The sequence below is a fragment of the Eptesicus fuscus genome, chromosome 17 (genome assembly GCF_027574615.1).
Source record: "Eptesicus fuscus isolate TK198812 chromosome 17, DD_ASM_mEF_20220401, whole genome shotgun sequence".
NCBI classification, from domain to species: Eukaryota; Metazoa; Chordata; class Mammalia; order Chiroptera; family Vespertilionidae; genus Eptesicus; species Eptesicus fuscus.
This window is the reverse complement of record NC_072489.1, coordinates 18,020,522-18,046,547: the sequence shown is the minus strand read 5'-3', so window position 1 is coordinate 18,046,547 and position 26,026 is coordinate 18,020,522. Positions and strand designations below refer to the sequence as shown.

The 26,026-nt window shown below is 57.9% G+C and overlaps 1 protein-coding gene across 3 annotated transcripts in view; it reads left to right on the top strand.

The window, feature by feature from the left end:
* The window catches only part of CDH23 (cadherin related 23), a 363,598-nt gene that overhangs the window by 276,559 nt on the left and 61,013 nt on the right, over positions 1-26,026 (top strand). For all 3 annotated transcript variants that reach the window (XM_028151376.2, XM_054728837.1, XM_054728836.1), the window contains 10 exons: positions 1,826-1,886; positions 2,790-2,938; positions 7,365-7,500; positions 8,944-9,332; positions 10,187-10,288; positions 10,614-10,616; positions 14,906-15,055; positions 15,188-15,316; positions 16,248-16,376; positions 17,118-17,345. In XM_028151376.2, coding sequence (XP_028007177.2) covers positions 1,826-1,886; positions 2,790-2,938; positions 7,365-7,500; positions 8,944-9,332; positions 10,187-10,288; positions 10,614-10,616; positions 14,906-15,055; positions 15,188-15,316; positions 16,248-16,376; positions 17,118-17,345 — 1,476 coding nt within the window. The remainder of the gene's footprint in view (positions 1-1,825; positions 1,887-2,789; positions 2,939-7,364; positions 7,501-8,943; positions 9,333-10,186; positions 10,289-10,613; positions 10,617-14,905; positions 15,056-15,187; positions 15,317-16,247; positions 16,377-17,117; positions 17,346-26,026) is intronic.

The following is a 26,026-nucleotide window of genomic DNA, read 5'->3' as shown; positions in this document are numbered from 1 at the left end:
CCCGAGGAGCACCCCGCACCACCCGTGGCCCCCGCTCGCCCCGGGCTCTGCAGGGCCGTGCCCTCGGTCAGCCAGGCTGGGCAGAGTGGGTCGCCTCCCTTCACTCTCCCGCGGGGCCTGGCTTTGTGTAGAAGAGTTTGGGCCCTGCCTTGGGGGAGGGGACACCAGGAGGGTAGGATGGCAACTGGGCTGGGAGAGGGCGAGGGGAGCTCTGTTCCTGGCCTTCCCAGGGCGCACTCCAGCCTGTCTCCTTGGAGCCCTCTGGGGGGCGGGGGCGCTGGAGGCACTCAGGGGGAGGTTTGAGTGCCTCTTCCGCCCTATGGCTCTCACCTTCCCCCAGCGGACGTTGGAATGGTATGGTCTGCAGCAACCAGCAGCCCCTATTCAATGCCTGCCAGCTTCCAGGTTACCCGGGAGAAGGGCACGCAGAGGGCGGGGAGCAGGCAGCGAGGTGGGCCCTGGGAGCCCGGAGGCCCCTCTCCTCTCCTGCGTCCCTGGGCCTCTCCCCTTCCAGGCTTCTCCCTCAACTTCCCAGAAAAGTGCTTTCCCTTAAAGGGGGAAAGGCATTCTCAAAGGTCAAAGAGATCACAGGGCAGAAAGCCGAGGATGGAGGGACAGCCAAGGCTGTGCTCCTCAGTATGGTGGGCACTGGATACCCTCCAGGCAGTGGCTCTCCCTGCACCCCACACACCTCCCACACGCCACATACACCTCACATACACCCACCCACACACCACCCCACACCCCACCCACCCACCACCCACACACACATACACACACCCACCCACACACCTCACATACACCCACCCACACACCTCACATACACCCACCCACACACCACCCACACACACATACACACACACCACCCACACCTCACATACACTCACCCACACACCTCCCACACCCCACACACACCCCATACACATCCCATACCCCACCCCCCACAAACACCCTCACCCACATACCCCACCACCGCCTACACATACACATGATCAGAGAACAGAGTCAGCAGGTCACACACACACACACACACACACACGCACGCGCGCGCGTGCACACGCTCCTCCCCCAGCCTTCTTTCTTCCCAGAAGCCAGAGCTTCCCTGGCAACAAGCTGCCTCCTTAGGAGCCTAAGTCTCAAGCAGCTTCTCCTTTAAGGAACCCCAAGCTCCCAGAAACACAACACGGGGGGAAGCTGTGGCTCTGCCCAAGACCTGAGCCTGGAGCCCAACCCCTTTTTTGGAGCCCTAGTTTGGGGCACTTAGCTGCTTCCTCCTGCCCTTAGCCCTTGGCCACAAAAGCATTTTCTGCACAGCCTCAGACGGACGGGAGCCTTCCAAGGGCTGTCAGATCCCTCAGATGACAGGAGCCATCTCATCCAGCCCCTCAGATGAAAGCACTGAGGTCTAGAGAGGTGTGGCCTGGCCAGGGTCACCCAGTCAAGAAGCAGCCACACGATCCACCACCCTGGGTGAGGTTCTGAGCGCTCCAAAGGCTGGAGGAGGGACGTGTGGGTGTGTGAGCTGACCTAGTCAAGCCTGGACCCACCACCCACCTTCTCCCCGTCCTCCCCAAGAACCTGGAGGGGATCAGAGAACAGCTGGCAAGGTCCCCCACCACGGGCAGGGCAGCATGGAGACATCCGCAGTCAGGTGTCCTTGGGGGGATGAGAAAGACAGACACGTCCCTCACCCCAGCCTCCGCGGGAAGCCACAGGCTTGGGCAGGACAGGCTGGGGGGTGTGGAGGGAAGGAGAGGGACTCCGCAAACATCTCTCTCCCTGGGGGCTGGCATTCGGGGGCTGACTTTATACTCTCCTTCCTCAGCTAAAGGCCACAGATGCCGACGAGGGCGAGTTTGGGCGTGTGTGGTACCGCATCCTTCAAGGTGAGTGGGCAGTGTGGGATGGCAGGGGCCAGCCCTTCCCTTGGCAGAGCGTCTCTCGGCAACCAGGCTCTGGGAGCTGAGGCCGAGGAAGCCCCAGTACTGTGTACACGGGCGGCCAGAGGGAAGAACCGGGGGCATTTGCCAGTCCTCTGCACCAAGTTAGAGATGAGGGTGCTGCATGTGAGGGGTATGGTCTGCAGCAGCAGCGGGTCCCTATTCAGGGGCTGCCAGCACCCAGCTTCCCCAGGAGAGAGGCTCGCGGCGGGCACAGAACAGGCATGTAAGCTTAGCCCAGACCCTGCCTCCGGTCCGACCTTCCAGAGGGGTCGTGAGGACCAGGACGGCCTTCGGCGGCCAGCTCCCCGGAGGTTGTCATGGCCCAACATGTGTCATGGGCCCATCCCTTACCATCACTGTTGCCTTGGGCACGAGGGCAGTGCCCCCAGCTTCCCCCAAATGAGTCACAAAGCATGTGGACTGAGAGGGAGGGAGGGCGGATCCCCAGAGGAAAATCAGGGTGCTGTTACCACAGGACATGGGCACGGCACTGGGCCAGCCCGGAGATGTCCACCACATCCTGGCTTCACCCACCCACAGAGAATTTGGTTTGGGCTCCTCTTTCTGTAGTGCCCAGACCCCTCTGAAATATTGAATCCACTGACATCTCGGGTGGGGGGGGGGGTGTCTCAGGGGTCCCCCAGGCTTCCTGTAAGGAGGGTACAGAGTAAACTACCCACTCCCTCCAGTCCTGCCAGGCAGGGCAGCATTAGGCAGAGGCCAGGTCCTGAGACCTGTGGGCAGGATCAGCATTCTGGGGTCTGGGTCCCCCTTCTTTACCCCACAATCCCAAAAGGATCCTGCTCCAGGACAGAGCCCTTGCATCTCATCTGTCTCTCCACACAGGTAACCATGGCAACCACTTCCGTATCCACGTCAGTGATGGGCTCCTGATGCGAGGACCCCAGCCCCTGGACCGGGAGCAAGACTCATCCCACGTGCTGATAGTGGAGGCCTATAACCACGACCTGGGCCCCATGCGGAGCTCCGTCAGGGTGAGGCCGGGGGTGGGCTGGGGCGGCTCTCAGATAGCCAGTCAGCCAGGCCTAAAGCCCTGCATCCCCTCCTGCACTGAGCTCGGGGCTGGGCCAAGGCCGTAGCTGGGCGGGAGAAGGCCACCAGTTGGGGCTGGGCAGGGCAGGGCTGCCTCTGATTTAGGCTTTGAGTGACACCTGGTGCTGGGGTGCCCAGCCTGGGATCTTGGATGTATCATTTTTCTCTGAGCCTCCCCGTTTCTCCAGATGTGGAAGGGGAGTCCATGGTGGGATTAAAGAGATGTCCTTACCATGCTAACCTGCTGTGTCTACACAACGCTCTAGCCTGAGCCAGGAAAATCTCCCCGCTATGATCTTAGAGATGTACATGTTGCCCACTTCGTTTTAGAAACAAGGAACCTGAGGCACAGAAAAGGCATGAGTGACAGACCTCAGAGCCCAGGTCTTCTGAGTCCAAGTTCCGTGCTCTTTCCACTGAAAGTGGCCCCCAAAGACCCCCATAGGTACTTCCAGCTGCCCCATCAAATGTATTCTTTTCTGCCCACCCTCCCTCACCTCGGGCTCTCCCTGAGCCGCTAAAATCCAATCAACCTTCATCTTCCTGAACAGTCAAAAATAGACACACATGTTCCCACTGGCTGGGCCAGTCTATGCCCTCGCCTGCCCAGGGGCAGGGGGTGCTGAAATGACCTCTCAAGGTCACCCCACAGCTCACTCAGCAGCTCACAGCACCTTCCTTTAACCAGGTGGAAAGTGAGTCAGACCCCAGAGGGGAAGAGTGGGAGGGAGATGGGAAAAGTCAGATGGAGGGACTTTTACCAGAACTGAGTGGAACAGCATCGCTCTTCTTATCGGCCCCATCTGCAGCTGCTCTCCCCCCCACCCCCCACCCCGTCTCCGGGGCTGGAAACAATGAGCACAGGCTGCTGGGGTCACCAGCACTCAGCAGGGCTGGGGGGCAGGTGACTCAGCCTCCGCCCCCCTCCTCCCGCTGCCCCTGAAACTCTGCTTCAGGAAGAGAGGGGAAGGGGAACCTGGTTCTACGGCTGCCCTTCCAAGTGAGGTCCGGCCGGGTGGGATGGCGGAGTGGGGCAGACCCCTTGGGTTTTTACACCTTGGGGTTTCTTGGAACAGTTCCGGAGCCCTGGTGACCGAGGGTGAAACACAGTTACCTGAATACGCACTCGGGCCGTCCCTCAGGGCCACGCTCACCTGCAGGACTGGGGAATTGCTTACTCACACCACGACACACACAGTCACGTCAGAGCCTGCCCTGTGTGGGACCAACCTCCGGCCACAGGGTGACTGACGTCAGCAGAGCTCAGGTGGCTCCCTGGGCTGCAAGCCTCCTAGCCATATCCCCCGCCCCCCCCCCATGGTCCCCTCACCCTCCCAGAAGCCGGGGAGCACCTCTCTCCAAGGCTGGCTTGTTGGTGCCTCAGCATGGTGGCTGCAACCCTTTTTTAGCCACAATATTTTTTAACAAAATGGTATGCAGCGCCCCGGGGCTCCGTGTCGAACAGATCAAAGCCAGGCGGTGCAGATGGGTGCAGGGGTGGGGCCTCGGCCGCACCTGCTCGCCACCCTCCTTTTGCTCCCCTCCCCAGGAACCCTGAGGAATGAGAAACCCTCACATCGTGCTTAGTCTGTGCAGGCACTTTCCTATGTGCTCATGTATCTGAACTCATGTGATCCTCACAAAAGTCATAAAACACTGTTGTTATGCCCATTTTAGAGATGAGGAGGTTGAGGCAAAAAGGCATTGGCCGTTGTGTTTAGCGTCACGCCGCAGGAAAGGCAGAGCCGGGCTTCAGACCAGCCAGTCAGTCTGGGTCTGCGCTGCCATACACAGGCTCTTCAGAGCACCTTATCCCCCTGGGTGACCCTTGGAGCACCCAGCCCCACATGAGCCCCAGGAAAACCGGGGCCTTCCTGAAGACATTGCGGGACTTCAGCTCGGCCCAGGATCCGTGTTCCCAGCAGCAGCAGAGATGGTGTGCAGGGACGTCCACGCTCTCCAGGTCCTGCTTCAGAGACCGGGACGGCCGGAGGGAAGGGCCAGGGAGCTCGGAGTGAAACAGTCCTGTGGGGACCTGGGACTCACATGCACATGGCAGGAGCTCGCACGCATGCACACACACACACACACACACACACACACACACACACACACACCCCTCCCGCCCTGTCCCTGTTGGAGGGCACAGCACTGGACAGAAAGTGAGGCTGGTTCTCCAGGGAGCCTAGTCGCTTAGTAACTGCTCAGCAAGAGCTTGGCAGACCTGTGTTTCCTGTACATCTGTGTCTCTCGGGCTTGTAAACCACACACCATTTTGCCGTCTCTGCCGCAGAAAAACAAGGCTGAAACCAACAAGTGGAGAGCGGCTTGCAGCCAGCCTCAGGGCGGACGGGCCACACCCAGGCTCTCTGCCGCCTCCCTCCTCATTTTATCCACCCCAGACTAGCCCTGTTTTTCCCCTTGACCCTTGGACTCAAGGCCGCTGGGATAAGCAGGCCGGGAAGGGGAAGGCTCACAACTTTTGAAAGATGAATGGTTAGTTTCTGTTTATGGAAAGAGAGTTCCCGAAACTCATCCATGCAAATTTCCCCAAAGCCACCCCCCCACCCCCCCCCCACGGGCTCCCCAGCCAAACTCCTGGGGAAGCCAAACTGAGAAGGTTCTGGCTCATGAGCAGCTGTGCTCTGGGGTGGGCACTGCAGTTTGCATAGTGGGTTCTGGGTGTCTGGGCATGAACATTTAATGACTAAGCAGGGCTCCAGGAGCCCCAGGAGCAGGGAAGTAGAGAGACCTTTTCCCCCATATGCCCCCCTCCCCTCCCTCTGCCCCCCACCCCCACTCCAGAGTTCTCCACCATTTCTGCTTATGCCAACAGAAGCCCCTCACTTCTCTCCAGCCAGTTCCCAGCTAAAGCCCACGGGGCCGATCCCTGCGGCTGTGATCAATCGGAAACCGAATATTCGTGCTCTCAGACAGTCTGTGCCTCAGCCACCATCAGGGCTGTGACCACATGTGAAGTCTGTGTTGCACATCACTGCCCTGCCCTGCCCTGTTTGCTCCCTCTGCACCCTCCTAGCAAGTGCGCTGGCCCTGGCTCCGGCTCCGGCAGGCTGGAAGGAGGGTGTCTCGCCAGTTCTGGGCCAGCTTATTCCCAGCATAGTGTGAAAAGCAGTAGTGCTGGTAGATTGGGAACCAGAAGATCCCGCCCTCCCTCTCCAGCCCTCTCAGGTACCGTGAGGCCTTGGGCTAGTTCCTCCCCATCTCTGGGCCTCTGTTTCCCCATCTGAGAAAGAGGCAGGAGCCCTGGGCCTCCCTACAGCTCCTTGAGCACCAGTAACTCCCCTCCCCAGCACACTGGTCCTTCGGAGCACAGCTGGGCCACACCCTCCCGTGCTCCTGTGGGGGAGGGGCAGGGGCAGGTGGGATGGCAAAAAGAAGGGCGTGACGTGCTGATCTCTAGTCATAGACATCGCTTCGTAAACATCTTTTCAATTTTGTTTTTGTTATGCAAGATGTCTGTATTCATTAAAGAGAAATTAGCAAGTGCAGAAAAGCAGTGATGAAAATTATGCATAATTCTGCAATTCAGAAATAGCCACTGTCGTGGGCCGGGTCCCCAGAAGCAGATCCTGCCACAAGGATTGGTGTGAACGCGATTAACAGGAAGTGTCCCCAGGAAAAGCTGGAGGGGTCATGGGACCAGCAAGGAGAGGCAGCCGGCAAAGGAGCTCAGGGGGGAACTGTGACTCAGTCCCACAGGAGCCCTGGGCGTCGCCCCGGCTGCCAGTCGGGCCCAGGAAGCCGGAGGACCCAGACTGCTCTCCTGTCCATCAGTGGGAAGGGCTGCCCCCGGGCTCCCTGGTCTGGGTGTGCGGTCCCAGCAGCTGGTGGGTGCTGTGCTGGCAGGGAGAGCCCCCAGAGAAGGGGCCTGAGAATCTGCAGGGTCTGCGCCAACCACCATTAACATTTTTACGTCTATTCTCCCGGACACATGTTGGTGTTTGAATGGGGCCACTTTAAAACTCTTACAGGGCCTGGCGCATTTTGTCTTCATAACAACGCTAGGAGTGACATGGGACATGAGTTATTATGTCGATATTACTGTTTCGTAACTGAGGAACTTGATGGCACAAAGAGTCACTAATTCCTCACAGCTTCCCACAGGGTTAGTAGCAGAGCCAAGAGTAAGATAAGGTTCGTTCCTTAACAGATGATGTTTGAGCACCTGCCACGTGCCAGGTCCTGGGCAAGGTGGGGAGCACACGGTAACACCCAGACAGCCCCCGGCCTCTCCTCCCAGCTCCCAGCTGGCCCAGGAGAGCAGTGACCACACACTCAGGCCCGGGGGGCCCAGCTCTGGGCTTCCCGGTCTCCCCCACCCTGACCTTCCCCTCCGGCCGCTCCTAGGTGATCGTGTACGTGGAGGACGTCAACGACGAGGCCCCGGTGTTCACGCAGCAACAGTACAGCCGCCTGGCCCTTCGAGAGACTGCGGGCATTGGCACGTCGGTCATCGTCGTCAAAGCCACAGACCGAGACACTGGTGAGGCCAGCAGGGGACCCAGGGGGTCCCATTCCCCAGAGGGACCCTCCCCAGCTAAGTCCCTCCCACTCCTGCAGGGCCTGTCACCCTCAGGACCTCTCGGGCTCCCCCCAGTCAGCGGCTCCCAGGCCAGGAAGGGGCTCCCGGGACGGTGTTGGTGGCGTCCTCACCAGATGCCCAGGACCAGGAGGGCTGGATGGAGAGAGGAGAGGGAGGTCACAAGTTTGGGGTGTCCAGATTTGTCATCGCAGCACCCAGCCGCTCCCAGCCGGCCTTTCGCTGGGAGCTGGGCAGGCCTGGGAGAGGTAAAGAACTTGTCAGAAAGCTGGTGAGGCCTGCTCCCCCAGCCAGCCTCGGCCCCGCCTGCCACACAGGCTCTCAAGGGGCAGTGTGCCCTGTTCCACAGGACAGTGGTCTGCCCGGGGGGAGCCTGGGTCTTGCTGAGGGCCACGGTTAGCAGTGCAAAGTGAAGGAGAACGTGGCCAGGTCACTGTGTTCCTCTTCGTGGGGCCTGGCCGTCTGGGCCAGGGATACGGCCAGGGAGGAGCTCGTTCCTGGGGGTCTGCTGCCCCCAGAGAGGCTCCCTGACCTCCTAGTTTCCCAGTTCCTGCGCTTCCTTCACGTCAGCTGTTCTGGTGGCTCCCAGCCCCGCCCGTCAGCATCCCCAGCTAAGCTGGGGCGCAGGACGGGTGGAGGGAGAAGGTACTCCGCACACTCTCAGGAGGATTGCTTTCCCATTTATACAGTTGAGGTCCACACATCACTGTGGCCCAGTGGCCCATGACCTTTTCAAAGGGTCAGGAATCCCTTTGAGAAATGAGTCAAATCTGTGGATCCCTCCCCCCGCCCCAAATGCACACCCATTCAGAGTTTTGCAAATAATTTCAAGGGAGGCTGGGATTTCCTGAGTGGTTTCAGGACCATTGCTCTGTCAGTCTAGGGACTTCAGCTAAGGAAGTCCACCTCTGGCACCTGGATGAGGGGTATATTCCAAGACCCAGGGATTCGGGTGAAGGAGTTGGGGAAACGGGAGAAGGTGTCCCTGGCACTGGAACCCTTCGGCTGGAGGGACCACATGAAGACTCGGTCACCCCTGAGGATGCTGCCCCTGTTGAGCGAACACTTTTTAGATCAACACCCCCACTACCAGAGATCCCTAATTTCCCCACCGTCTTGTCCAAATACCCATGTGAGGTGCTTGAGCTTACATTCTGAAGCTCCAGGAGCAGACCCCCTCTGGCAGATCTCATGCCCTGACCAGGCCCCTGAGGGGGTCCACAGTGTGTGCTGGGCCTCGCCGTCCACATAGACCTTGACCCTGTCCTCTGCTGCGATTCAGCCTGCAGGTGGGGAGCAGTGCTCGCTGGGTAGGCCACGGCTGTAGGCAGCTTGGGAAGCCCCACCGCCATCTGGGATGGCACAACCTCTTGCGTCCTCCTGCAGGGGACGGTGGCCTGATAAACTACCGCATCCTGTCGGGTGCAGAAGGGAAATTCGAGATCGACGAGAGCACGGGGCTTATCATCACTGTGGACTACCTGGACTACGAGACCAAGACCAGCTACCTGATGAATGTGTCCGCCACCGACCAGGCACCCCCCTTCAACCAGGGCTTCTGCAGCGTCTACATCACTCTGCTCAACGAGCTGGATGAGGACGTGCAGTTCTCCAACGCCTCCTATGAGGCTGCCATCATGGAGAACCTGGCCCTGGGCACCGAGATTGTGCGGGTCCAGGCCTACTCCATCGACAACATCAACCAGATCACCTATCGCTTTGACGCCCACACCAGCGCGCAGGCCAAAGCCCTCTTCAAGATAGACGCCTACACGGTGAGGGAGGCTGGACAGCAAGTGTTCTCCCTGGGAGCAGGGAGCTCAGCCCTTTTAAAGCTAGCCAGCCTTCATTCAGCTCCTTCTCTGTGCATGGCATGCTCCTCTTTGTCATAAAGTATCTTTGAGATAAACATTCCTGAAATACATCCCTTTTACTAGTAATATTTAGGCGTAAGATAAAGTTTATACCTAGGCATCCTGCTATCCTTGTTACTAGATAATGAAAGCTATTCAGGCCATCGTGTTTCCGTTTTTGCCTTGGCTGTTAGGAAGCTCCAGTATAGATTTTGTGCTTCGTGGCAATAGCCAGTATTAGCTAGGTGTCTGGTGCAGCTCTCATCTAACGCCTGGCTCCCACCTGGTTATCTTTGCTTTAGTGTTTTCTGTAAGAATCCCTTCTCTGAAAATAGGCATGGTAACATCCCTGCAGTGTCCCAGGCCTTGTCCTGGGCGTGCTGGGAGCACAGAGAGGAACAAGAGCCTTCCCAGCCCTCAAAGAGTTCCCAGGCTGGGGCAGAAGTAGGAATAGTCAAGGATACACGTCAGAGCACCCAGGGGAAGATGTAGACAGACTGCAGTGCAGTGTGTAACAGTGTCTCTGGGGCCCAGAGAAGAGCGGTCATGCCCGGCTGGGGAAGCAGGAAGCCTGCCTGGAAGGGGTGGTGGCTGAGTGGGACTGAGAGCCGCAGGATTGCCATAGTTATGTCAGGCAGAGGGAGGGTGGGGTGGCACAGCGGGCAGAGCGTCGGGGTTCGTGAGGAGTCTGCTTTGGCCGGAGCAGGGGACTGCTTGGGGGTGGGACAGGCTGGTGGGTGCAGTGTTTCACTCTCCCATCTGGACCCTCCCTGCAGGGTGTGATCACGGTCAAGGGCCTGGTGGACCGGGAGAAAGGCGACTTCTACACCTTGACGGTGGTGGCGGATGACGGCGGCCCCAAAGTAGACGCCACTGTGGTGAGTGATTCCCCGGGTGAGAGCCCCACTGGTGCATCCCGTCACCAGCCCAAGGCACCCCAAAACCCACATCTTCACCAGCCACCCCACATGCAGGCCAGGCAGTAGGTGGGGGTTTGATAGCCCCGGGGCAGCCTTGTGGCAGTCACGCCACACCTTCGGGGCAGCCTGGCCAGGATGAGACCTCAGACAGGTGGGGCGGGGTGGGGGAAGGCATCCCAACAGGCCACGGCTTAAAACTGGGGCCAGAAGAGCTGCCGACTGCTAACCAACTGCATCTTTGCCTCTTCTCTCCCTCGGCCTCCTCCTGCGGCTCTCGCTACAGAAGGTGAGTAGCATGGACCGGGACTCTCCCCGGTGCTCTTGGCTGTGGCCAGTGCTGGCTCGGGCCCTGAGTGGTGCTGGGCCTTCCTGCCTCCCTGGGGAGAGGACGTGTGCAGCAGGTCCCCGCTCAGGCCCTTCACGGCCGTCCCAATTCATCCACTCTCACCTGAGCCCAGGCCCCGTACCCCGTGTCCAGCTCTGCCCTCTCTGCCCTCCATGTCCTGCTGAGCCTCCATGGGACGCTGGGGTGAAGGGCCCGCTAACAAGGAGTGGGTGGAACACACAATGAAAGGAACACTGAGGCCTCAGCCCTGCTCTGCCCCTCACCGGCTGTGTGACACAGGCCAGTTGTTCAACCTCTCTGTGCTTCCTTTCCTCAGGTCTAAAATGAGGGTCAGGCCAGCAGCCCTGCCTTCTTCAGAGGATGTGAGGAAGATGGTAGAGGAGCTGGTGGATAGGAAACCTTTGTAAACTAGTCTTGGAGAGAGGCATGATGGGAGTGGCTTGTGTAAAGGGGACCCCCTCCCTGTCTTGGGGTTGGTGTAAGAAGTGTGTTGTACTGCAGTGCAGGTAAAGTGGAGGGCACCGTGCCAGGGCCTGGGGGTGCTGGGCAAGGGCAGCGTGCGTGGTGTGTCACTGCCCTCAAGGACTCTCAGGAAAGGCAGGGGAGACCATGTGCTGGGGCCACTTCGGGGAGAGTGACCCCTGAGGTCAGAGGTTCCTAGGAAGTGGGAGAAGTGGGAGAGGCAGGTAGGTGACCTCAGGCTGGGGGTGGGTCCCAGGGGAGGGGTCCCCTGAAGTGGCATCCTGCAGTGAGAATGAGAACACGCAGCCATCGTGGCTTGTACACCAGGCAGTCTGGTCCAGGCGGCCTGGAGACACAGGGGTGTCCAGCTCAGCGTCAGCCTTGGTTATGGCCACATTTTCTCCCCCACTGAGTCCCCGTCACATCAGCCTAAAGTCGTGGTCGGCAAACTCATTAGTCAACAGAGCGGCAAACCGCGGCTCGTGAGTCGCATGTGGCTCGCGAGCCGCAGTTTGCCGACCACTGGCCTAAAGGATGCAACCAAGTATTTGCAGGGAGCCAAATGCAGCTGCTTGGGTCCTCCACCCCACGGCTCCCTGAGAGGCCCGGCTCCAGTGGCCCCAGTGGCGGCTTGGTCGTGCCTCAGAGCCCCCTCCATCCATGGGCCTAGCCTGGGGGTGAGTGAGACCACAAGCAGCACTGCATCTACACAGCTCCCCGCAGCCCCCACGGTCCCAGAGGGCAGCCATTGAGCAGAGTCCTCGGCGGGGGGCAGTGGGCAGTGGGCAGGTGCCCTGTGTCCAGCGGCTCCTGGCCCTCCCAGCCACAGGAGCTAAGACTCAGAGTGGTTACGTGGGGCCCTTTCCCTGGGCCTCAGCAGCCTCATCTGTACAATGGGCCAGCTGTTCCTCACCCTCGCTGGCACGAGAAGGCCAGGGGCCGAGGACAGGTGGAGACTGACAGGAGCTGGGATGCTCCCCAAGGCTGCTAAAGTCCCTTCCTGGACCAGCCCCCCACTTCCTTGCACGGGCTGGCAAGGGCCTTTCAGGGCACACATTTCTGTGCAGGCCACTGTACTTCCACAGCCACTTCACCCTCTTCCAGGCAAGACCCGCACCCCTTTGCTCTGCCCTGGCTTCTCAGAGGTTCCCAGGGCCACTGCCCCAAATACGCCAGGCCTGTTAGCCCCAAACTTGTTGGAGATGCAAAGGTGGAGGCAGGCTGAGGGGCCTTTTAGGGGTGCTACCATTTCCTCCATGAGGCCGGAACCCCAAACCACAACTCACCTACACCTGACTCCTCCCGGGCCCCAATGGCTCCCATAGGCCCCAGGAGGGGTGGGGAGGCCGCAGGAAGGGGCAGACCAGGGGCAGGGTCTCTGCTGTAAGAGTTCTTAAGTGTAATACCCTCAGGCCTCCAGGGGATGAGATAGGGAGATTTGGACCAGAAGGTCCTGGATGGGTTAATTCCCATGGAACCTGACGCCTGCCCTTCCTCCTCTGATGCCGACTCTCTGATGCTGATCATCAGAGCAGTAATCAGGGGAGCACTTACTGTGGGCCAGGCTCTTGGCTGGGCTCAGGGTACAATAGGAATCCAAAATCAGACATAGTTCCTACCTTCACAAGCATAAGATAAAATGGGGGAGAGACACTGATCAAAGTATCACACCAATAAATGTATGCCACGTGAGACAGCTGATAATACAGTGTCAGGGAAATCTAGGAGGGCTTCCCTGAGGAAGTGACCCAAGCTGAGATTCCCAGAAAGCATAGGAATTTACTCAGCCGAGGAATAAGACCATTTCAGGCAGAGGAAGCGGCATGGGAAAGGCCCTGCAGTGGGAGAAAGCATGGGGAACCCACACAAGGCCTGGACCCAAGTGGGAGGGTTTGGGGTGGATCAGAGCACAGGGGCCTTGCTTTTTTGTGCCCTGAGAAGAGTGTGGTGGGCATATTTATGCCTATTTCACAGGTGAGCACACGGGGGCTCGGGGACTTCATGGAACTTCCTGACCAAAATCCATGATGGTTGGGCAGAGTCTTGGAGAGTGAAATCATGCCCATCTGCCAGGCAGGAGGCAGGACAGGGACCACCCTTACCTTCTTGCTTGCTCACTTCTTCCCCCCAGCATCCTCGTGTGGTAGGTGTTCTCGTTCTTATTTTCAGCTGAGAGAGTGGAAAATCAGAGAGGTTTAATAACTTTTTCCAAAATCGCACAGCTGGCAAGTGGAAGTGGTGGCGTTGGTCCTGCTGTGAGGCCTGGGCTTGTTGCCGTGTGGTTTTTGGCTGGGTTTTTTGTTGGCTCTTCTTGGTTGTTGTTATTTTAAGATTTTTTAATTTGATTTTTGAGAGGAAGGGGGAGGGAGAGAGAATAAAATGTGAGAGTGAAACATCCGATCAGCTGCCTCCTGCATGCCCCCTCCAGGGATGGAGCCCACAACCCGGGCAGGTGCCCTGACAGGGAATCGAACTGGCGACCTTTCGGTGCATGGGATGACACCAACCAACAGCCACACCACCAGAGTGCCTTGTGGCTTTATTTATTTTTTAAATATATTTTTATTGATTTCAGAGAGGAAGGGAGAGGGAGAGAGAGATAGAAACATCAGTGATGAGAAAGAATCATTGATCAGCTGCCTCCTGCATGCCCCACACCAGGGATTGAGCCCACAACCTGGGCATGTGCCCTTGACCAGAATCGAACCTGGGACCCTTCATTCGCAAGCCGATGCTCTATCCACTGAGCCAAACCAGCTAGGGCTGCCTTGTGGTTTTAAAAGCTGTCTACAGATAGGGGAGAGTGGCTAGGACCAAGAAGAGGAGGACAAACCTGATTATGAGGGAGGACGAAATGCATCTCCTCAGCAGGGTGTGAGGTGCTACCGGCTCCCTATGGGGTCCCTAGGGTGGCAGGCAGGCAGGCCTGGGAGCCCAGAACCCCAGGACTGAGAATCTGACCTGGGGAGGAGGCCGGGACTGGGGTTTTTTAAGTCTTAGCCTCCTCCTGCCCTATCTCAACCCCCTTATCAGTGACCCTAAGGGGCACCTGCGGTGCCGGCCTCCTGGCCCGTGGCATTGGCCATCCCTGGGCTGGAGGCCGCACCCATAGCAGGGCCTTCCCTCCAGCTCGCTGTCCTGACCCTGCAGGACACCTGAGCTGTAGACGCTGAACAAGCTGCTCCTTTTATCTCCTCTTTTCCCCGCCTGTCCCTTCCCCACCGGGACCACCAAGCCACCTTCAACCCCCCTCCTTCTGAGCCCCATTTCTCTCCCTCTGATCCAGATGTGCTAACGAAGAGGCCTTCAGACAATATCTGGCTGCCAGATGTGTTGTAGTCAGCCTGCACATAATTTTTTCTTTCATTTTTATTAATTACCACCTCATTCCACACACAAAATCTGTATTCCTGGTTCCCCTTAGAAAACAGGAAGCGGTGCCAGGGCCAGCCTGCCACTCCTTGGTGGTTTGGAGCTGAGTAGCCCCATCCCCTTTAGTCGGGGTCCTCCCTTCCAGATCTCCCCGCCCCTTCCCTGCCGTCCCAGCCTCAGCACTTGGTATGAGCCACCCTCCCCCACCAGACTCCTAGGGAAAATGTGCTCAGGGCCTTCGTGGGAAGTCAGGAGAGGCCTAGGCGGGCTCTGAAAGCGAGGTGATGTGCCAGGCCGAGTGGAGGTCTGGTCCCCCGTGGCCCACGGTGGGCCCCTGGTGTTTGGGGCTGGGGAGACGATGGAGGCGATAGGTCTCTAGTAACGTTCGCCCCCAGGTCTACATCACTGTGCTGGATGAGAATGACAACAGCCCTCGGTTTGACGTCACCTCCGACTCGGCCGTCAGCGTGCCAGAGGACTGCCCCGTGGGCCAGCGTGTGGCCACTGTCAAGGCCCGGGACCCTGATGCCGGCAGCAACGGGCAGGTGGGCATCGAGTGAAATAGCCCGGGTCAGATCTCTGAGCAGGGGGTTCCCACAGAGCCTCTAAGCCACCCCGTCACCGAGCAGGAAGCAGGGACCCGCGTCCTCACCTCTGGCCTCTCTCCCCCCTGACAGGTGGTTTTCTCTCTGGCCTCGGGCAATATCGCTGGGGCCTTTGAGATTGTCACCACCAACGACTCCATCGGCGAAGTGTTCGTGGCGAGGCCCCTGGACAGAGAAGAGCTGGACCACTATATCCTCAAGGTGCGGGCCCGCCCCCTCCAGGTCGCTGTTGACCACCTGGCCCTTCACATCCTGGTAGTCGGCTCCCCTGCTGTCACCAAGTACCGGCGGGCAGTTGGCACCGCAGGGCCAAGAGCATGAGTGAGGCCAACCCAGAGAGGGCATCTGGGAGGGGCTCGGGAGCCAGAGCAGGACCAGCAGAGGTGCCCGTCCCTGCCGTGAGAGCCGGGAGAGAGAGCCTGGCAAAGCCCCGACTCTTCCACAAATGCAGTGCGAAACTCGGGCAAGGGGTTTACTGTCTGGGCCTCAGTTTCCCCTTGTGCAATGGGCAGAAAAACCCCCTGCCTGGCCTGCCTCTGCTGAGGTGAGGAGTCACGAAGGCCACCGTTATTGCTGAGTTGCGGGGCTGGCATGTCTCCCGAGGGGTCTCTGGGACCCAGGGCTGTGCTTCTGCAGGAGCCCGCGCCCCTGGGGCACTTCTGCAGGCCCCCAGGAGCATCTCGGCTCCCAGGACCGGCTCAGTCTGCGTTTGGGCTGCTCAGTGATTATCTGAGGCTCTGTTTGCTGCAGTTCAGACCTAAGTGCATGGAACAGGGGCCTGTGAAGCTAACGGCAGGAACCCCGGGTCCAATCGCAGGCCTGGGGTCACGGTCAGGGGCTGGCACAGCCCAGAATACAGTCACGGGTAAGGTTGGGAGGTGAAGACTAGGCACACCCAAGTCGGATTGCAAATGAGGGCCCCAGGGCAGACAAGAAGTGGGCAAGCATTGTTTGCTGCACGGGGCAGAAGGCAAGGACTTAGGGAGAGCCCCGAGCTGGCGCCCCCGCCCCGGGGGCCGGGATGGGCCAGTGAGTCTGTTTATCCTTCCAACCTCCCCACTGAGTAGATAGGACTCCATATTCCTGGTCCTAACTTGCTCTTTAGCCCTGACCCGTCACCCCTTCCTCCTAGGTGGTGGCATCTGACCGGGGCACCCCTCCACGGAAGAAGGACCACATCCTGCAGGTGACCATCCTGGACGTCAATGACAACCCCCCAGTGATCGAGAGCCCCTTTGGATATAACGTCAGCGTGAACGAGGTGAGGGCACTCCAGCACCCGTACAGACGGACATCTGGGGCGGACAGTGGGCATGAGCCGGCTGCCAACCACCTGCTTAACTGTCTGCCTGGCCCACTAGTCTCTCAGATCTCGGGGATGGGGACAGTGGCTTATTCATAACTCTAGTCCTAACGCCTAGGCCAGGTCCTGAGTGCAGTGTCTTTGTGGAAGGAGGAGGGGAGAGGGAGAGAAGAGGTGGCCTGCTACCGCCCACAGGGAGCGGAGGTGTACCCTGAGAGAACTGCTTTAAAATAAACCAGCTCGCTGGTCACTCAGTCCTACGACTGAGCCCCTCCAGGAGACTGTCTGCCCGGCATTGCTAGGCATCACGCCAGGTTGGACGTTCCTGAAGGCAGGATGGCATGGGGGTTTCAAGGCCAGCTCTCGGGCCAGCCTCCCGCAATTCAGACCTGGCTCTGCCACTGACACTGTGTGACGTGCACACATTCCTTGCCTGCACCCAAGTTTTCTCACCTGTAAGTGGGAGTGACACCAGGACCTGACACTTAGGGTTGCGGGGGAAGTTATTGCGTTAACACGGCCCGGCATGAGTAGGTGCCCACAGAATGCTCGCCACCATCATCTTCATCCTCCTCGTCGCGGCTCCAGCATAGACAGCAAAGCTTTCCGGAGGTCCAGGGAGGCCCTGGGCTCCCCGGAGCGGGTGCTGCACTTCGCCCCATGGACTCCAGAGTGACCCGTTTCCTGTTCTCTTCCCAGAACGTGGGCGGGGGTACCGCCGTGGTCCAGGTGAGAGCTACTGATCGTGACATCGGGATCAACAGCGTTTTGTCCTACTACATCACCGCGGGCAACGACGACATGACCTTCCGCATGGACCGCATCAGTGGGGAGATCTCCACGCGGCCCGCCCCACCCGACCGCGAGCACCAGAGCTTCTACCACCTGGTGGTCACCGTGGAGGACGAGGGCACCCCTCCGCTGTCGGTGAGTGACAGGGGCGGCCATGGGACCGGAGGGTGGGTGAGGGGCAACTGCGCCTCCTGTGTGAGGGGAACACGCTGGGAGGGAATGGGACGCCGTGCTTGCGTGAATCCTGACAGCGCCCTCATCGAGCCTTCAGTCGGTCGGCCTGTGAGTATGTAGGGGAAGCCTGCAGAAGCGAGGGTCTCTGTTTAGTCGTCTTGGCTCACACGGCTCTATGGGAAGGTACCAGTTGAGCCTGTACCTCGGGCCTGGCCAGCCCCCGTACCACTTGCCAAACTGTGTGCCTGTGGGGCCACACTAACCCATGTGGTGGCGCCTCTGTGCCAGGTAGGAAAAGGTGCCATGTTGGTGTGATGCGCCGTCGTCATAGTAACACGTGAGGGTTGGCAGGGGCTGATGTTCATAGGCTGGCCCAGTGCTTGAATGGGCAGGGCTGCTGCCCAAGGTTTGCAAGGTGGGAGAAGGAGGTGGGGGCAGGCAGGGCTGGATGGTGAGACGGTCTAAGGGCCATGGGCTGGGATTGGAGCAATTTGCAATTTGAGAGTGGAGAACTGTGAGCTGGCCGCATGATCTCGAGCAAGTCAGAACCTCTCGGAGTATCGGTTCTGTCATCTGCAGAAGGGAGATGGTATCTCTTTCATAGGTGGTGAATTAGCTCGTGTCGGTGGAATGCTTGGTAAACCTTGAGGAGGAGGAGGATTGTATCAGCGGTCTATCACCACAATAATAATAGTACTGCCTTACAAACGGAGCCACAATAATAATAGTACTGCCTTACAAACGGAGCCACACTAATAATAGTACTGCCTTACAAACCGAGCCACAATAATAATAGTACTGCCTTACAAACCGAGCCACACGGATAATAGTACTGCCTTACAAACCGAGCCAAACAGAGGGACATGAAACAAATACTGATCTCGCTCCAGTTCTGAGGCTGGCAGCTTAGACCGGGCTTAGCTGGGCGATTCGCTGCCCTCAGCTGTGCTCCCACATGTGGTGGGCAACTGAGTGTGGGTCGGATGGCTGTGCTTCTGGGGGTCAGTTGCCTGTCAGCTGGGGTGGCAGGGCAACGGGGCTTCCTCTCTGTCCTCTGCTAGGAGGCTGGCCCGTGCTTGTCACATGGAGCGAGACAGGGTCCAGGAGAGACGGCAGAGCCCGCGGAGGCTTGGAGGCCCAGGCCTGGGACTGGAACAGGGTCACTTCGGCCACATTCTGTTGGCCATAGCGCGTTACAAGGCCAGCCCAGATTCAAGATGTGGGGGAATAAGCTATCTTTTGAAGGGATGAGCTGAATGTCACATTGCAAAGAGTGTGGCTACGGGGACATGTTTGTAATCGGTCCACCCTGGGGACCCTGATTACAAATGAGGCCTCAGACCCTCTGCCCCCAGCAGGTGTCTCTGTTAGGATCCCTCCCCGCTTTGATGTTGGCACGGTGGGCTGTCGGGTCAGAGCAGGTCCTGGCTGGGCTCTTTATCTGAAGTGTCTCTGGGAGGATGGCGGCATTGGGCCAATCCTAGGAAACCGCATTCTGAGAAGCCCAGGAAATAGGGCTGGCGCTGGGCACCCAATGGGCATCCTCGGCCCACGGCTGCCATTGTCACCACTGACCACTTCAGCCATTCACACCCAGTAGGGCAAGCAGAGGTACCTTTACAGGACACGTCATTAACCGAAGGGGGCAGGGAAGAGTATAATTTTAACTGCACATAGCTTCAGGGTGAATCATCTTGGTCATCGCTCCAGCAGCCTTTAGAGATGTGTTTGGCTGCAAGTAACAGAAACTTAACTGTGGAGTCATAAATAAGTCAGAATGTACTTTTCTCACAGAACAGATCTCTGGAGAGAATTACAAATGTCGTTTTTTGTGTTCAGTGAAGCGAGAGCTAATGCTTCTTGCTCTTTCCCTCGTGGTTGCAAGCCGGCTGCTATAGCCCCAGCCATGTCAGCATCACGTCAGGAAATGGCAAGAAGACAAAGAGCTATGCACGCCATTCCGCCCCTTTACCAGGAAAGCAAAAGGCTTTCCAGACCTACTCCCTGGAGTTCTGCTTATCCTCATTAGCCAGAAGAGGTTCACATGGGCACTCTAGCTGCAAGGGAGGCTGGGAAAGTGAGAGACAGGGTTATCAGGATGGGCTTATTACTTGGGGGCCAGATATATCACTGCCTCAAACAAGAGCTGTTAGTGAGGGAGAGGCAAATAGATTTGGGGTGACCAACTGATAGCATTTGCCATGCTGCTCTTCCCCATCCGGACCTAGGCCAGCGAACACACCACACTGCCCCTCACTCCCCACCCTCCCCACACCCCACAGTCCTAGAGTTCCCCAGGGAGGCAGTCAGTGAGACCCAGCACATTCTAAAATCTGAGTTTTGGAGGCATCTGGCTTCCTTTTGGTCCCCAGAAGAAATGGGAATCGGAGAACTGAAAAATCACCCTAGGCACATTTAACCACCAGAATGGGTGGGTCACTGCCCATGAAGGCCCTGCAGAACTTGGGACTGGTCCCCATGGCCAGAAAGAGTTTCCATCTTGTGACCAGACCCTCTGTAGAGACCCAGCCTGCCCAGTGGAGACCCGTGAGCCTTGTCTTATGCACAGTCCCTGACATTCTTGCCTCCTCAGCCATACCAGCTCCCTGGTGGAATGGGGCGGGGGGGGGGGGGGGTAGGAAATGCAGTCTCCCTTTCTCTGCCTTCCTCATCCTGGTGCTCGCCAGCCTGCTCCCAGAAAATACTAGTAGGATCGGGGATGGGGTTCCCTGAGGCCATCATGGGCGGAATATACAGGGTGCAGCAAAAGTAGGTTTACAGTTGTGAATCCGCAAAACACAAAGTTAATACAATAATCAATAAATAATAATACAAGGATAAACTCTGTGTTTTGTGGACTCACAACTGTAAGTTTTGCCAAAACCATGTATGTATGGCTCCTGGGCTGTGATACCATAACACGGACACACAGCATCCGGTACCAGTGGGAAAGGATTTACGGGACAAACATCTTAAGTCAAAAAGAATCAATGCTTTTAATTTTTTTGTTCTGTTCCTCAGACAGCAGTGAGGAACTGTAGTGGCCATCCTAGGAGCATAGTTCATGTACTTATAGTTCATTCATGCATTCATTCATTCATTCATTCATGCATTCAGCCAATGTCCCCCAAGTGCCCACTATGTGCCAGGCACTAGAGATACAGAAATGAAGGCAACGTGGTCCTTGCCACAAGGAAATGCAGTGAGGACATCCATAGGTAGAGGCCGAGGTACAGATGGGGCACTGAGGAGGAGACACTAGGCTGTCTTGTCTGTCAGTCATAGTTAGCACAGCAAAGGGCAAAGCATATAGTGGCTCCAGGGATCAGCCCAAACAAAGGCTTAAGAGCAAGTGATAATCAGGGGTAGGTTTGGGGCTCACAGCAGCATTCAGAACCGAGAGCAGGGCCCACACTCTACATGTCCTCCCCCTGACATTCTGCCCCAAGGGCTGGTCCCACTAATTTCTCACACACCCTCTCCACTCTCTCCTGGCCCAGCTAAGCCAGGGTGAGGATGGGGCAAAGCTGGCCAGCTAGGACCCTGTAGTCAGTGCCCAGTTAGGATTGGCATTTTCCTCCAAGGAATGTTGGACCCTCGAAGATATGCTTCCACTAACCAGACTCTGACCTCGGACAGGGAACTCCCAGGGTCATGCGTGCCAGAGGTGACCAGAAGAGGGCTCTTTTCTGCTAGTGGACAGGTTCACTGCGTGGGTATTTGAGGAAGTAGATGGTCCCAGGCCCTCTTGGACCAGCCAGAGCCCAGGCAGCATTAGCCCATCCTGAGGTTCCAGGAAAGGTCACCATGGTCTAATGGGGGTGAGGAGGGTGTGTGCAACCCTGCACATATCTGTCCAGGGATGCCCAGCAGACCCACACCCCATCCTCCTGTTCCCACCACAATTACCTGCCTGGTTCAAGCCAGTTCCCACTGGCACAGGATCACCTTCCTGTAGGACAGGGGCAAGTAAGAGCCATTCATTCATTCATTCATTCATTCATTCCCAAATACATGCCAGGCCTGTGCTAGAGGCTAAGAAGTCAGAGATGAGTTGGACACGGTTCTGCCCTCAAGAAGCTACAGCTAGTGGGAGAAATGGACATGGAACAGTGAGCTGACGCTCTGTGATGTGATAGAGAGCTAGGAGTTCACAGCCAGCAGCCAGGGACAAGGCATCATTTCTATCCATGTCTTAAAGGAGGAGGATCTCTAAGCCGGGGACCTAGTATTTAGCTACCAAAGGCCTTCCCAAAACAAGAGAAATCCTCTACTGAGCCCTCACATCTCTTCTTCCCTATCCCCGCCCCTCCCAGGCCCTACAACCCTTCAACCCCACCCCCAGTTTCCTGAGAGCCGGACATTCCTGCGAACAGCCTAGGCCGTCCACACCCAGTTCTCAGTGCCATATCACCCAGAGCTTGGAACAGCTGCAGTGCAAGGGGCATCCGGGCCAGCCAGGCCTATCACACAATGACATGCCGCCCGGCCAGGAGAAGTCATTGTGCAGCCGCAGTCCCTGTAGCCACAGCCGGGGAGGCCGGGCCTGGGAGGGTCTAAGTGGCCCTCTGGGAGGCCCCTGCAAGAGGAAGGGCCGGGCCCAGGGAGGAAGGACGGAAGGCAACGGGGAGGTCAGAAGCTGAGCCCCAGGCACAGGCACCTTGGCAGGGGGGAGGGGGGAGGGGGGAGGGGAGGGGGAGGGAGAGGGGGAGAGGCAGGGCCCGACCGGGCCTTTCGGCCATGCAGACCACAGCCAGCAGGTTAGACAATCCTGGATAACCAGCCCTAGCTTCTCAGGCGGGTGGGGATCTGCAGAAGTCACCTAACCAGGCAGAAGACGAAACATCTACCTATTTCTGGTTCAAAAATCACCAGCAATCACCCCATGGAAGTCTGTGAGCTGGGGACACTGCTCTCGGCAGCTCACCTCATATCTGTAGGGCCGAGGGCTCTTCTCTGTATTAAATGTGGGCCCTGCTGCTGTTTGGGAAGCCCGCTTCCCCTGGCTCAAGCTCGGAAAACCCCAACCTGGGCCCTTCCCTGCGCTGCTCCCCAAGCAGGCTGGCCTTCCCTGATTCTTCCTTTAGCTCTGCTCCTCCAGGGATGTTCTGCAGCCTCTCCAATGCTGCCCGTGCATCTGGCTCAGTGCCTCCAAGTAACACGGGCTCTGCAGTCAGTGGAGTTCCTCCCTTCCCAGCCCCGGGGCAAGCAAGTGGGTGCAAGAGGCACCACGCCCACTGGGCATCCTGCAGTTTCAGGGTTGCCAGGCAGAAAGGAGAGTGGCAGGAACTGATGTGAAAGGAGTGGAGCCACGGGCATGTGGGCACAGGCTCCGCTCCCAGGGCCCTGGCATGGACTGTAAGCAAGTCCAAGTCCTGCCCTGTAATGCCATTCAAGTCCATGGAGCGGAAGGAGCACAACCCTGGGAAGCAGGGAAGCCAGGCGTTAGCCCCAGTTCCTCCTTCACTTGTGACAAGACACAGCCTTCGGGAACCTCAGTTTCCCGATGCAGTGAATGGGACGGTAGAGCCTCTCAGGGCTTTCTGGTGGGCGAGGGGGGAATCAGAGAAGTACTCACACATGTGAACGTGTTTTTGGAAGCACAGAGTATTAAAACAAAGGCAAAGATAGGGCACACACTGCCGCTTCTCTGTCCTGGGCCCAAGGCAGACATTGCTAACCGTGCCAGCACGTTCTCATTAAGCCACATTGATACTTCCGAATCCCGCTCACATGTATTGTAGGAAGCCAGGCCAGCAGGTCAGAGCTGCAAAATGAAGTCCCTCCCCCCAGGGCCTGCACAAGCTCGGGGAATGGTTGCTGGTGAGGAGAGTCCACCAGGCCCAGACGAAGCTGCTAGGAACTAGATAGAGCTGGTGGCAAGTCAGAGGTCCCTGCCCCTTGTGAGCGGTCCAGAGGACAGAACTCAGACATCCTGGTTCAGTGGCTGGCTATGCTTCAGTTATCAGCTCTGTAGCCGTGGTCAAAGGGCAGGCTGTTATTGGACACCCACCCTCCTGGAACTCACACCCTAACCCTGACCCACAGCACCCATGTGGCAAGAAAGGCGACCATGCAAGGCAGGTTACCGTGAAGGGGCCAGACAGCAGTGCCCCCTCTGGCTAGGACACACGCTCAGCCGGGCTGTCAGTGTCTGCTTCTCAAGAGGCCTTTGTCCCCAGCATCCTGGCTGGCAGCCCCAGTTCCTCTTTCTGCCCATTGCTGTTCCCTTGGTGTTCCCTGAGCAAATCGTAGCCTGCCCTGGGGTGCTCGAGCGGACACCCAGTAAGGCTTCTACAGACGGCAGGGCTGCAGCGCCCACACTGGGATGGAGGGTGACAGGCCCTCTGCAGCCCCCAGCCCCACTGTGTCCTTCAGAGTCCCCACCCCAGACTACTCCCTAAAGGGGGCAGTGCCAGCCCCCCTGCCCCAGGCTGCTGCATGGAGGAGGGAGCTCTGGCCAGGCAGGAGCAAGGGCGACCCCAACATTGGTGTTTTGAGAAGCAGGCCTCGTGGTTCTGCGCGTTCACCCCAATGCCTGTCACCAGGCCCCCTTGGCTGGGCCAATCTGACCCACAGCAGCACTGCAGTGGCCTCTGTGGCATATTTTCAAGGAGTGTCAGTTCCGTTCCCTTGGAGGGAATGGAAGCAGAAGATCTTCATGAAATGCTAGGAGAGGGGTTACAGGCGTTGTCATCCCTGATACAGGGGAACCTCGGTTCTCAAACTTTTAATTCGTTCCAGAAGGCTGTTCGAGAAGCAATTTGTTCGAAAACCAAATCATTTTTTCCCATTAGAAACCATGTAAATTGAATTAATCCATTCAAGACCCCCAAATGATTCCATTTTAACCTTCCTTATATGCAGTCCATGTCTAATGCACTGCATAATCTACAGATAAACACTTATTTTCTTAATCTAACCACCCCTACTAGCCTTAAATGAATTTTCCATATATCACCCACTAACTGCTTTGGTTTACCCAAATCAACAATAGTTCTTCTACCTCTTCAACGGCCTGTGATTGTTGTGTTGTGAGCACTTTCACACCCTTAGCAACATTGGCACTCTTGATGGCTTCTTTTTGTTTTAAAATTGTGCTCATCTTCGATTTCTCCAGCAACAAAAGCATTCTCTCCTTTGTTGCCTGAGAGACGCTTTTTGTGATGCTGAGGTATCAGCATGAAAGGGTTGTCAGGTCAAAACCAAAGATTTGTTCCTCAACCGAGACATTTTCTTCCTGTGAACAACTTGATCCAGAACTGAATTGTTTGAGAAGGGAGACGTTCGAGAACCGAGGTTTGACTGTGTATCTCTTAACAATGGCTTACTGCCTAAAAGCACGGGTTTCTCTCCCAGAGCCCCAGACACTGTCATGACCCCTGAGCCTCCAGCCTCAGTCCTTCCCTGCAGGCGACTTCCTGGGGGCCCCAGGCTCCTCCCAGCTCCCTTGGAGGCACGCACCTCGTTCCCATTCCCCTGCTCTGTTCCGTGCACCCCAGCTCACAGGTGCTGAGCCAGGGCCCATAGGGACCAGCCACCAGGGTTGGCATCTGCAGAGGCACCACCACCCCAGGGGTGAGCACAGGGTTGCATGGTCTTTTTTCTATTCTAGCACCCGCCCCTCCCTGTCAACTACAGGGAGTAAGCAGTGGGGCCCCTGGGGGTGGAGCGTGTGGTCATGGATGAAGATGGAGCCTGGAGCTCAGAGTAAATTTCACTGAAAACAGGAAACCACGAAGCTGAGATGCTTACTTGTAAAGGTCCAGAGAAGAAGGGCTCGAGGCCATGTAGGAGGAAGCTAGAGAGGAAGTGTGGTGGCTTTCTGCTCTGGGGCCTCCTCCCTCCCTCCACACTGCAGCAGCCAGGCCTGGGGTCTGGCAGCCAAGTTCTTAGAAGTTATCTCTGCCTCCAGGTCAGAAGCTGAGGGCTGGGCAAAGCCAGCCTCCCAGTAGGACAGGCGCACTCCTTCTGAGTGGGGGGATTGGGAGTCTGATCTATCGGCCTGTCCTACTCTAGGGGCAGCCCCGCCCTGCCTCAAGCAGGTGTCACCCTCTCATTCCCGTGGGCCCCCACGAGGTGTGAAAACAGCACCCTCTTTCTGTGGCAGCGGGCACTGAGTGTTCATGGCAGCGGATGGACCAGAAGTAGGACCCCCAGGAACACAGCAGGAGCCGGGGCTTTGGTGTTCTGGCCATTGGAGGTGTCAGTGTGGCCTCAAGGCCCATGTTCTTTCACCTTTTCCTCAAGGCCCCCGGCACAGCAGGCGCTCACACTGGCCCATGCCCGAGGGCCTGACCAGGGGAGCTTTGGGAGCAGTGCCGTGCATCCGGGGGCTCTCTGGTTCCAGCCGCAGGCCTGCAGCCCACTTTCTCCCACCCCAACTCCCACCCCCGCCAAGTGATCAGGCGGCGTCTCCCTGCCCGCTGGCCCTTGTCCTGGCCCTTGTCCTGGCTCTCCAGCCCAGGCCCAGCTCAGCAGAGTCAGGGCAGCTGCTGGCAGATGAATGCCCAGTTGAAGCTGCAGTCAGTGCCTGGGGCTCCCACCCAGCTCCAACTCACCCCTCCCTGTTCCCAGAGTATACAGGCACACACCCCTTCCCACTCCCCCGCCCACCCACCCCCCACCCACACACACACACA